Here is a 12,014-nt window from a genome sequence, read left to right on the forward strand (position 1 = left end):
AGGTCATGTGGCCAGCATGACTAAGCCACTTCTGGCAAAACCAGAGCAGCGCATGGAAACGCCGTTTACCTTCCCACCGGAGCGGTACCTATTTATCTACTTGCACTTTGACGTGCTTTCGAACTGCTAGGTTCTTAAATTTTTCTAAAACAAAAGGTGCCAGGGCTCAAACACAACAGTACATGGGGACTCTTTAGCTTCTTTCTCACACTACTCACATTTTACAAAATTATTATTATTATTATTATTATTATTATTATTATTATTATTATTATTATTTTGTATGCCACCCTTAACGCAAAGATCATAGGACAGTTCAAAATATAAAAATTCAAAGAGGGGGGGGGGGAGTAATAAAACAGAAACAAACTAATAACTCCCCGCCCCCGAAATAAAAAGGCAAAGTGTGTTGAAAGGGGTTGTGGGTTGGAGGATGCCAAACTTGCACAGCTGCTCCTGGCCTCACAATCCACATATTAGCATTGACACTAGGGGCAGGAAAGTTTTTCTGCAGTAACCTCCACAACTAGAGGCTGCCCTGAGCCCTCAAACTCAGTGCAATCAGAGTTCCAGGGATTTTGTGTGCAAATGCTTCTTTGAACCAATGTCTCTGCTAATGAGAGGATGGCCAAGTGGGAGAAGCTGCTAGCCATTGGGGCAGACCTAAAGGCACAATCCCACACATTTCCAGTACATTTTGCATCTTCACACAAGTAAAGGTAAAGGGACCCCTGACCATTATTAGGTCCAGTCGTGGCAGACTCTGGGGTTCGGCACTCATCTCGCTTTATTGTCCGAGGGAGCCGGCGTACAGCTTCTGGGTCATGTGGCCAGCATGACTAAGCCGCTTCTAGTGAACCAGAACAGCGCACGGAAACGTCGTTTACCTTCCCGCCGGAGCGGTACCTATTTATCTACTTGCACTTTGACATGCTTTCGAACTGCTAGGTTGGCAGGAGCAGGGACCGAGCAACGGGAGCTCACCCTGTTGTGGGGATTCGAACTGCCAACCTTCTGATCGGCAAGTCCTAGGCTCTGTGGTTTAACCCACAGCGCCGCCCACGTCCCTATCTTCACACAAGTAATGCATGAAAAGAGGATTTTGTGAAAGGTCTGAACCCCACATCAGCCAACTTAAATTGCATGCAACTGTCAGACAGATTAAGGAATAATACTTAATTGTGCATAAAAGTAAGATGCTACTCTCTGTACCCAGACAGCAACTAGATTAAGAACTGAACTATTGTGGCATTGAACTCCTGTTAAACCTGCTCTTTTTTGGAGTGATCAAAAGAAATTTTGCGGGAGGTCACAATTGTATTTTTTTTTCTCAGATAGAAACTAGAATCTTCACATACCACTTCTTTAAGCTTTGCTTCAATTTCTTCAGAGGTTAGTTTTTTGCTTAGCGGTGTTTTTCTCAACAACATATCACAATAATTCGCAAGCAGCTCCGGGCACTTGGACTCTGGCTGTGTTTTCAGTCCAACACTAAACGAACATGAGAAGTAGTTATCACAAAATTATACTGAGCAGCCCTCAATTTGAAGTTGCACACCATTATACCAAGTCAGGCTTTGCTAATAATTAAAAAGGGGAGGACACTTCAATAAAAAGGGCAAACGTTTACACACTTTTCTTAAATTCCATTTGCTTCTTTTCCTTCCAAGGGTCCATATGTTATTTCACAGATGTAATTCAAACAGAGAATAGTAATTTGTGTAAATGAGTTTGCAGAAGGGACTGTACTCAGAAAGCCAGTGCAGCACGTATGAGAGAAGATTCCAAGTTCGAAAGAATTATCAAAACAAACAGCCCCTCCTAAGATCATCACAAGCTGTGTGTGACTTAAACTCTGGGCCTGCTATTAAATGAACAATCAGAAGTTACAATAGGGAGAATATACAGTACAAAAACACCACAAGGCAGGCACTTTCATAGGATTCCTCTGAAGGTGGCTTCTTTCAGCTTCTAGATTAGGACAGTGTCAATTATGATGGAAGGATTCAGAAATTTCAAATGTTTCAAGTATTTAAACATAATGTAGCTTTGCAACTTCTAGTAATTTGATGCTTACGATTATCTGTTTATGGTAAAGGACTGAATATACAATGTCGAGCATGGGAAAGATGAATGTAAGCCCAAGGTGGCCTGGAAAACCAACTTTATATAATGAAGTTGCCTAATTAACATCAAACAGAATGCAATTAGATTCAAGCCAATATTCGAACAACTTACCCCTTCTGTTTCAATGGTAATTCAAGCTTAAATATTGTGGCATCATTAACAACAGCTTTATATGCCTAAAATAAAATGAAAACATCCATTCAACTCTCAGCACAGGAACAGATTCCAAAACCAACCATTCAAAATCTTCATCTTTCATTTCAGACATCACACAGGGCTGATTGCAAAGCTATGGTTTGGCCACTAAGAGCTCCCCAAAGGTTCATGCGCTCCCCGCTTTCATTGCAATATTAAGTTTGAAAGCTAAAGAGCATTAGTGGGAGCTGGCACCTATGCTTCACTAACCAGGAAAGAGAAGGGGAAATGCACATAGGTGGGTGGAGGTTAGGGGTGTGCAAACATGCTGTCATGGAAAGGTTGGACACAGAAGAATGGTAGGAGGAACCAGCTGGAAAGGTAGCAGGAACCAGCTTCCCCAAGGGAAGAAGGCTCAAAGCCTGGGTACTGGAGGTGGGTTGCCGATGGGTGGTCAGAGAGAAGACTGAAAGGAGTAGGTGTCAGAAGCTGAAGAGGTAATAGGGCTTAGTGAGTGGGGGAAGTCTGTGGCAGAGATAAGTCCAGAATCAGAGCCAGAAGCTGCAGCAGGAGAGGGGGGTGAGAGAAGCCAAGAGGCAGAGGTGAGTCAGACTGGTGAAAAAGCACAGCTGTCTCCCTCTCCTGCTGCGACTAGCTCCCCTTCCCGCTGGTCTCCCAAGGACTAGGACTAGGAGAGTCTCCCAAGGACTAGGAGAGGCATTAGCAAGAGGAGCAAAAGCACAGGCAGTGTCTCAGATTGCTTGAGGAAAACCCTGGAGAAGTGACAGGCAGCTGTGGACCTTCAGTCTCTGCAACTGTCTCCTGGGGCAAGACCTACTGAAGAAGAGCTGATGTGCTCATTTAGGCCTGGCAACCCTGTGCAGACCCTGCTTTTTTCTAATAGAGAGTTCACTTACTCCAGGTGACTTACTCCTAGCTCACTCCTGACACATGCAGGGTAATCCCAATTATTAAATCAGCTGAATATGATGTCTGAACTAGCTAATCTATCCATAGAAATGTAAGAGTTTTGTTGCCTGCATTTAAAAACCTACCATTATATCAGCAGTGCACCTAGTCTTATTATCATACCTTGTGATGGTATTCTCCAACATTTTATATTCAGTTTATAGTTATAGGACTTTCAATTCGCTACTATTTCTATAATCATCTTAAGAAATCCCCGACTTAGATGCTTGGGGCAATATTGACATATCATGATTAATTAGGCATGTATAGCTGTGACAGCGTCAAATGTAACTGTATTAAGTATATGATTGAAATCTTGCAATTACTTCTATATAGAGAATTATTAAGATGACAGTCAGATGCCTAGTTACTATATTTTTCATTTACATCATGCAAGTCCCATAAGCATCAATAACAAATTGTAGACTTGAAACATGAAGTATGTCATTGTGTTTTAAAACACACAATATTAAAAACTGAAACAAATGGCAAACTGAATTAATAACAATCATACCTTATCTCTGGCAGTAAGAAATCTTGGGTCATCTTGAAAAGCTTCTTTAACCAGCTTGCTAAATCGATTAAATAATGTGAGCAATTGTTCTACATACTTTTCAGAATCCTAAAAATTGAAGAAGCAAAGCAACAAAAAATAAAAAGCCAAATCTGTGAGAAAAAATAGCACATTATTATTAATCAGTGGCACTGGTAAACTAAACCAATTTTCTGTGAATTACTTATTTTCATGGAGGGTATTGAGCTCAAAAGTAATTACTTTTGCTAGGTTTTATGAAGCACATTACCAATTTTAAGTTCAAACAATTTATATAAAGTTTTCTGAATTATATTCCTAAAACACATTTCTTGGAAGAACCTATATTCTACAGAAATTTCTGCTAAGTACAAACTGTTAGAACAAAGGAACAAGAACTATTCAAAATATATTAAAAATGGAAATTGTTGAGTGTTAGTGGACAATCTGACAGATATCTGGTTACTGTCAGCTTTTTGATCCATCCCTTTTTATAGACTGGAAAAGTACACCAGGTGCTTCCAATAAAACTGCTTCATTTAAGGAAGATGTCCCAGTTCTTTAGAAGGCAGAGGTGACTTTACAGGCCACCATCAATTTCAGCTACTTTTCCTATTACAAAAAAATACAATTTCACCCCAAGAAGTGATTCAGACGTTCTGTTAAACCAAAGACTGGCATTACGTGAACCACCAGCTAAAGGTTTGGGGCTTGGTGTGCCTAGTATGCATGGCAATTCACCTGGTTTGACACTAACCATGGTTTGGATGAAACTTGCTTACTAAAATTGGCCTCAAACAAGAACTGGAGGTAGGGAATTGCTGCACACAAAAGTTGGAGAGGATGAATGTACAAATCTGAGGCTTCTGACTGCTCATTCGTATCACAACTGGGAAGTCCCTCAATGGCATGCTATGTGCTAACTCTAAATGCAAATTGGAAGGCAGAGCAATGGTTAATTTCTCTACCATTGAATCTGGTGCAGGGAATTTATCTTGCCAGTGTGGTGGCAGTTCTTTTAAGATCCCCACATTCCAGGGATTTGGCTTGCTCTTAATTGTGCTGATTGCTTTGAAGCAAAGTTTCAATTTGTAATAGGAATCTTTAATTGCTTAATAACGCCAATAAAATTAAAAGCTTGCAGTTTTATTTCATGAAATTTTAAAACCCCAATGATTTTAAGGAAACAGCAATATTTCCCTACTGTATCTAGTAAACAGCCTGGTTTTCAATTCAATTTCACACATTCATTTCAAGATTTAGTAGAGACTGTGTTCCTGGGCAAGGCAGGGACTGAAGTGGGAAGGAGCATATCATACTGGACGTAGCTGCAAACATTTGGCTGCATGATTTCTTGGGCAGTAGAAAAAGGCAACCAACACTTTGGATACCTACTTCACACCAAACTGAGAATTAGTTTTGCAAAATATTCCTGATATAAAAGGAAAGCTTTCTAAGGGTAAGGGATAAAGTCAAGAAACACCTACTTACAGTAGTAATAGTTTCAGCGGCTGCTACCATATCTGCTAATCCAGCACTAACGATATGCTCTTCCAAATCTTTTAACATAGGCTCTATTCCATTAGGAACTTTATCCATCAATGAAAACATTAGATGCAACTCTGAAGACAAAAAAAGTTGAAGAAGTCACAAGTCAATTCATCTGTAGCAAGGCACCTGGAAGCTTTATTCCAGAGAAGCTTTATTCTGTGAACTGCCCTGAGACCTCCAGGCATAGGGCAGTATATCAATTCAAATAACAATAATAATGTCTACAAATTGCAAAATGTTTGATTCATGCTCTCTTATTTGCAAAATGCTCCTCCACTTCACAAACTATCAGTGGAAATTCTATGAATAATGACTTGAGATTATCCAGTGGGTCTGTTCAGGCTTAACCTGGGCTCTGTGCAAACCACAATGTGCAAATTGGAAGCCAGCCTTGAGAATGCACACTTTCTCCTTCATGAAGCAATTTTCCGCTTTCCTTTCAGCATTAACCATAGTCTTACATCACATACACACCATGGTTAATCAATACCAGGATCCTTGTAATCTAGGCTTTGAACTATGGTATATGTGTATATGAGCAGTATATAAATGTTGTGAAAATAAAGTAAAATAGGCTTGTTGGGAGAAGACAGAAGCACCCTGAGGCTCACAGCAATCAAAGATGTGAAATATTTTTTAAAAAATCTGTATATACTGTATTAATAAAATACACTATAGTAAAGAAAGAATAAAAAGGAATATAGTGCTGATTTTAAATAGCCAAGCTCAACCTCTGACAGAACAGGCAAGTAGGAAGTCTCTCATTATGCTATCACTGACATGGATGAAGGGAACTTACAGAACAGTAGTAGCCATGGCCATTTTGAGTGTGTGTGCTAAGATGGGGGCGAGCTGCCTGCAGAAAACATTAGCCTAGCTCTAGAAGGCTCCAAAATAAGGCTCTGCACAGGCACAGTACCGATAAATGGGACTGCACTGGGACCATGAAAGAGAACTATAGTTAACCCTTGGAAGGGAAGAGAAGAGAAACTACCTTGAGTGTCATCAGGGGGAAAGGCGGGGAAGGAAGGAAGGAAATAAAAGGAAGAGAAGGCAGGAGAAAGAATGCATCCTCAAGGAGGACTCCTGATTTGCTGCCTACAGTCAGCCAGGGTCAGCATTACATTTTATGTAAACCACTGAGAGGTTTTTAAGAATAAGCAGTATATAATTCAAATTAAGTATGTAAAACAAATAAATCACTGAATCATTCAGGGAAGGATGCAGAGGACAGCAAAACTGTGGGGGAAGAACTGGTTTTATGGACCTGTCTTCTCCAGGACTATGCAGCGAAATTCACTGCAATAGCCCAAGTTCACTAATCAATTTCTCAATAGTTGCAAGTTCCCATAAAGTCTCATTCCCCTTGGGGAATGAAAGTTATACTTGTACGACGTTTGCTACCTTGCTATATTCAGCTCTGGACTGCTGCCAAAGAAGTGCTGTCAGGATGAGAAGCCAAGCATATTTTTTAAAGGTCAGATACCTTTTGAATTCCCAGGCCTAACTGCAGATGTTTATACCATGAAAGGTGGAATCATCCATTTTGAACTAATTGCTTTTTTTTTAAAAAAAACACACCAACAAATAACATATACCATGTAGTGGGGTAAATTAAACAAAAGGTTATAGTGTGCAGGGTTGTTTGCTTATGCAGTCTCTTTCTTCTGATTTCAACCCATGGATAATAATGTATTGAAAAGCAACTCAGAATGACATCAACATAAACCTTTGCCAAAAAGGCACATAAACTAATAGCATTCCTAGGGCTTAAAGATATGCCTGTTCACCTAAATGATAAAAACTAAGTAGACCCAAAAGACAGACAAGGGTGTTGAAATACAGCTAAAAGCATGCAGCAGCAATCATAATGCAATATGGTGGGGCCAAGTGTGCTTTCAAGCTACCACTGGATTAACCCTCATTGTTACATGAAATGCACTGAAACTGCAATGAATGAATATAAACATCCCGATGTGTAATATAGTGGTTCAACTATTAGACTATGCAGGTAGAACAGATTTCAGCTCCCACTCAGCCATGAAGTTAACCTTAGACCAGCCACTATTCCTCAGACTCATGGAATTAACAGGGTTGTTTTGAGGATTAAGATGGGGAGAATAACTTTGTGTACAGACCCTGAGCTCCTTGGAGAAAGGGTAGGATAAAAGTGCAACAAAGAAACATGTGATAAAATATATTTACACATAGCCATGCAGGGCAGCAAGCAACTCTGAACTGGTTCTACATCAAATTGTATTTCTTGTGTGCTACTCTTTACAAAAGCAGTAAGATAAATCAGATATATATTTTACTCTGTCCATACCAATCTAATGACACAGATTTATGCTACACTTCACTTACTTTCCGTTTCATTTCGTTTGATCATGCCTTGGCATTCAGCTAAAATTGTCTCCTTAAAAGATGTCACCAGAGCATTCACACAGCACTCCATAAGCTGAAAGGTAACAATGCAACCATTAGTGTATTTAGGATGTAGAAACACATCAGCTGAATTGAGATGATCTTGCAATCATGTTTTGGAGGATGAGGAACGTTCCACACACCCCTCTCTCCCTCCCTCATTCATGCCTCAATCAATCACTTCCTCTTTTAATCAAGCCACAATTTGCAGCAGCCATTACATTAGGCAATAATAGTGGAGGAAACAGAAGGAATACAGTCATAGAATCATAGAATCATAGAGTTGGAAGAGACCACAAGGGCCATCGAGTCCAACCCCCTGCCAAGCAGGAAACACCATCAGAGCACTCAAGCTCCTCCCTCCATGAATTGTCACCTGATAGCAGCCATTACATTAGGCTACACAGAAGACAGAACAGATGTGGGGCCACTTCATCTGTGCAGCTGAGACACCAAGAACTTATGAACTCCTTGAACTCTTTCCAATCCAGTTTATCATTCAAAGAACTGGTAACTAAGAACTTACACCTGAGTCTGCTTATTTATTCCTCCCTCCCAATCCATTTTCCTTTGGTGTGGAGACTTCTCTGATTGTGAGACTGAGGAATGGGAGGGGGTTGTCTTTTTTTTAGTGATATGGAAGACATTTTGGGTGAAGTGTTTGGGGGAGATTGAACCCTTCAAACTAGGACAGCACACCAGGATCATTTTGTGCTTTGCAATTCTGGTTTGGAGGGCTTGCTCAAACTATGGTTTGGAGGAGAGCTTTCCAAACTTTTCATGTTGGTGACACACTTTTTAGACATGCATCATTTTGTGACACGACAATTCAGTTTTACTAGCAAACTGGTGGTTAAACTAACCCCTTTCCAGCCCCAGGAGGAGCATGGGGAGTATTCATGTGACACACAGTTTGGGAAGCTCTGGCTTGGAGGATCATCTGAAATCAGCTAGTCTCAAGTTTTGCAAAATACAGAACTCCCCAGTATGAAGCAAATTTAGGACACCCCCTATAGTAGATAAAATTACGTTTATACACATTTTGACTAATGTGAGTATTATTTCATCATCATCATCATCATCATCATTATCATCATCCACTCTTCACCATGAAGTTCCAGGGTGGGTTACATCAATTTTGAATTACAATATTAAAAACAGTTAATAAAGATTACAATCAAGGGAACAAGGGTCCTAAAACATAGGGATTAAAAAGCAGAAGCATGTACACATTCTACAGGGCAATCCCATACACAAGTTCCACAGAGCTCGTGATGTTTGCACCCACGTAAATGGGTATACAATTGTATATAATTATACCTGCTATATATAGCTAAAACTAACACATACCGCTTCTACAGAGTTACATTCCCGCCTGGTTTCTAAATACCGTAGTGCTCTTTTCTCTTCTTCCTTTAATTTAGCATCTGCCTGTAGAGAGCAGAACAACAATTACTTAGAATATTAACATTAACAGGAACAACAACTTCATACCAACACCTTTGAACTTACATATTTCATGTAATTCTGAACACCATTTTGTTGCAAATACGAAGGGGCTTGAGTTCTATAAAATCTCTCTGTTGAATCAAGGTATGCTTTTTCAAAATTATCCCGATAAATCTGGAGTTTGTCTTCAGGATTAGAACACAGATTAACTGAAATGAGGAATATAAAGTTAAAGCATTCTTCCTGGGCTTCTATATGATGAAACACACTTACTTCTCCCATTAATGACAATGAATATAACAATAGGCAGAAAAAACATAGTCTAGCTTTCCATTTTTTAAAAAAATTCCTGATCATCTGGACATAAGATGATGGCAACTTAGAAGTCTAATAAGAGGAATAAAAGTGTGCTTTTTAGGGCAATTTTAGATTGTAAGTTAGCAGGTAAGGGAGCAATCCAAACCCAAGACTTGTCTCATGATGAGCGAATAAAGACCCACAAGATCTCTCGCTTAATCAGCCGATTCCTGGTGCTGCTGGGCTATGCTGGCGTAAGCCCCATATACCAACTTAGGCAAAGATATGCCAGTCTTAACTCCCTCAACCTGTCGGCTCAGTCACCTGAGTCATTACTGAAAGATCTTTCCGGCATAAGACCTGAAAAATGGGCATTCTAGGAGAGGGCAAGGGCTGGGCCAGACAGGGAGGGCTAACTCTGGAACTTACAGCACCAAAAAGGGTAGTGTTTAAAAAATATCGAATTTGACTTCCACCAGCCCATGGGATTTCAGATTCCTCCCCGCCCCCCCCCCCCAAAAAAAAATCCCAGGGCATTTGTCTGTGCAAAAGCAGCAGTAACATGAATCTTAAGATCATAACTGATTGAAATGTCTGAAGAAATTTCTTATTTACTAATCAAGACAAGGGACAAGTTTCAAGCATCAAGAAAAAAAACCTTATAGTTCAAACACCTTTGGAAACTGCTCCTGCTGCTGGACTACAGAGATTACTGGTCTTTTCTGTACACTTGTCATCAATCCTTTTGTCAATGCAAATTGTAGCTGGAGGCAAACTATGATGGTTTGTATATTAATGGGGTTCTGAAGACATGTCCCATAAAACAACACATACCATACGATTCTCTAACACCAATGACAAGTTGAGAGTCAAATGCTTCCCCTAGCCTTTCAGCATGGACCAGCTTCATTGCACTGTCTTGAAGGCGAGTCTTTATATTTGAAAATATGGATTCGTTCCAAGTGTCTAACATGAGCTGCAAAGACAGAATGAAGAAGAAATAACATTAAAAGGTATGTACAAATTCTCAAGAGGCAACCTATTAAAAACTGGTCCTTGAAGGGCCTGTCAAAAGTTCAGTTTCAGATTTAAACTTATTTCTCAAATAGTACAGCATGCCCACATGGCAGCTATTCAAAAAAACAAATGTTCTGTTACAATTACCACTCTCTTTACCAAGGACTAACAAAAACAAAAAAACAGGTCTCCAGTGAGGTATATAGTCACTTTATAGTGAGCATTGTTAATTGAGTAGAAAGTGTGTTTTAAATAACTCCAGCTAATTATGCACTCACTCAGTCTTATCTTTAAAACTCAGGAAAACATAAACCAACTGCTTTTTTTGGCCACACTCTTCACACTTTCGAAGGAAGAACATATTCATCACCTACCTACAAATTTGTTTAAGAAAAAAGCAGCAGGAATATGCAAAGCTACCACTACACTGGATGAAAAGCACTGCATTATGGAATTGTGTCTGGCAGTGGAAAGAGAAGCAGTTCAGTAAATCATCAGTTCTGACCCCCACTTTAAAGTGATGCTTCAGTATAACTATAGACGATGCAAGATTTCACTATGCTATGCCATGTATTCGTGCTACAACACACACTCTTTGTGATGGTGTATATTTACAGCAAAGCACTTACCTTTCGTACAATACTGTCTTCTACATTGGACTTCTTATTGCTGCCTTGTTTGCCCATGAGAGTAATCTCTAACTGACAAAATGGCTTGGGTAAGATATCACACTGAGTGAAGAATTTACGCCACTCTACAATATAGGCTTTCAGTAATGCAGTATCATCTTGGTGGCTCAGCACTCTCTGAAAGAAGAGATGGCTCAAAATATTGTCATCTTCATTTATTAAGTTTCTATACCACGCTTCATCCGAAGATCACAGGTACAGTATAAAGACAGATACAGTATAAAAACATACACGAGTATTTCTAATGCCTACTACCAATGCAGCTATTGATTCTTTTTTTAAAAAAAAATATGCCACACATAACACAAAGAACTCTGATGTTACAAACGCAAACTTGTAAAAAAGCTACAAGATGACAATCGCCCAACATTTGCACAGTACACACCGCCCTATTCAGGGAGATTTGAATTAGGTGACCCATCATGTTTGTGGTTATTCTCAGTTCTGTATGCAAAGTTGAGCTGCCTTTGAGAAAATACACTTTTGAGATATCAGGAGAAAAGAATATACTTGTTGACAAGTTGAAAACTTACTGCTTGTGCTTGTTTAATAAAATCAAGGATATCTTCTTTCAAAGCCTGGTGTATTTTTGCTGGGCCTTTATCATCCCACAAGCAAACGCCATGCACATCCCTAGAAAATATATACATTCAGTCAGGTCAAGTTAATACTAAACTGTATAGCTGAAATTTCAGTTTAAGTGGCCACTTGATAATAATGTGCCCACAAAACCTATATACAGTCCTCAAGCAACCCCATGTAAATGTCAACAATATAGTGCCTACCCAAAGCTAGGAAAAGTGGGACCACACATTACTTTGTCC

General features: G+C 39.6%; 1 protein-coding gene across 3 annotated transcripts in view; it reads right to left on the minus strand.

Annotated features, from left to right (window-relative positions):
* CUL5 (cullin 5) overlaps nt 1-12,014 on the minus strand; it is a 48,767-nt gene that overhangs the window by 10,828 nt on the left and 25,925 nt on the right. For all 3 annotated transcript variants that reach the window (XM_083499535.1, XM_083499534.1, XM_083499533.1), the window contains 10 exons: nt 11,724-11,823; nt 11,131-11,307; nt 10,319-10,460; nt 9,251-9,396; nt 9,089-9,169; nt 7,679-7,772; nt 5,255-5,385; nt 3,746-3,853; nt 2,239-2,303; nt 1,359-1,491 (listed from right to left, as the gene is read on the minus strand). In XM_083499535.1, coding sequence (XP_083355661.1) covers nt 1,359-1,491; nt 2,239-2,303; nt 3,746-3,853; nt 5,255-5,385; nt 7,679-7,772; nt 9,089-9,169; nt 9,251-9,396; nt 10,319-10,460; nt 11,131-11,187 — 957 coding nt within the window. In that variant the 5' untranslated portion in view covers nt 11,188-11,307; nt 11,724-11,823. The remainder of the gene's footprint in view (nt 1-1,358; nt 1,492-2,238; nt 2,304-3,745; nt 3,854-5,254; nt 5,386-7,678; nt 7,773-9,088; nt 9,170-9,250; nt 9,397-10,318; nt 10,461-11,130; nt 11,308-11,723; nt 11,824-12,014) is intronic.

This window comes from Podarcis liolepis (genome assembly GCF_965112155.1).
Source record: "Podarcis liolepis genome assembly, chromosome: 4".
Classification (NCBI taxonomy): Eukaryota; Metazoa; Chordata; class Lepidosauria; order Squamata; family Lacertidae; genus Podarcis; species Podarcis liolepis.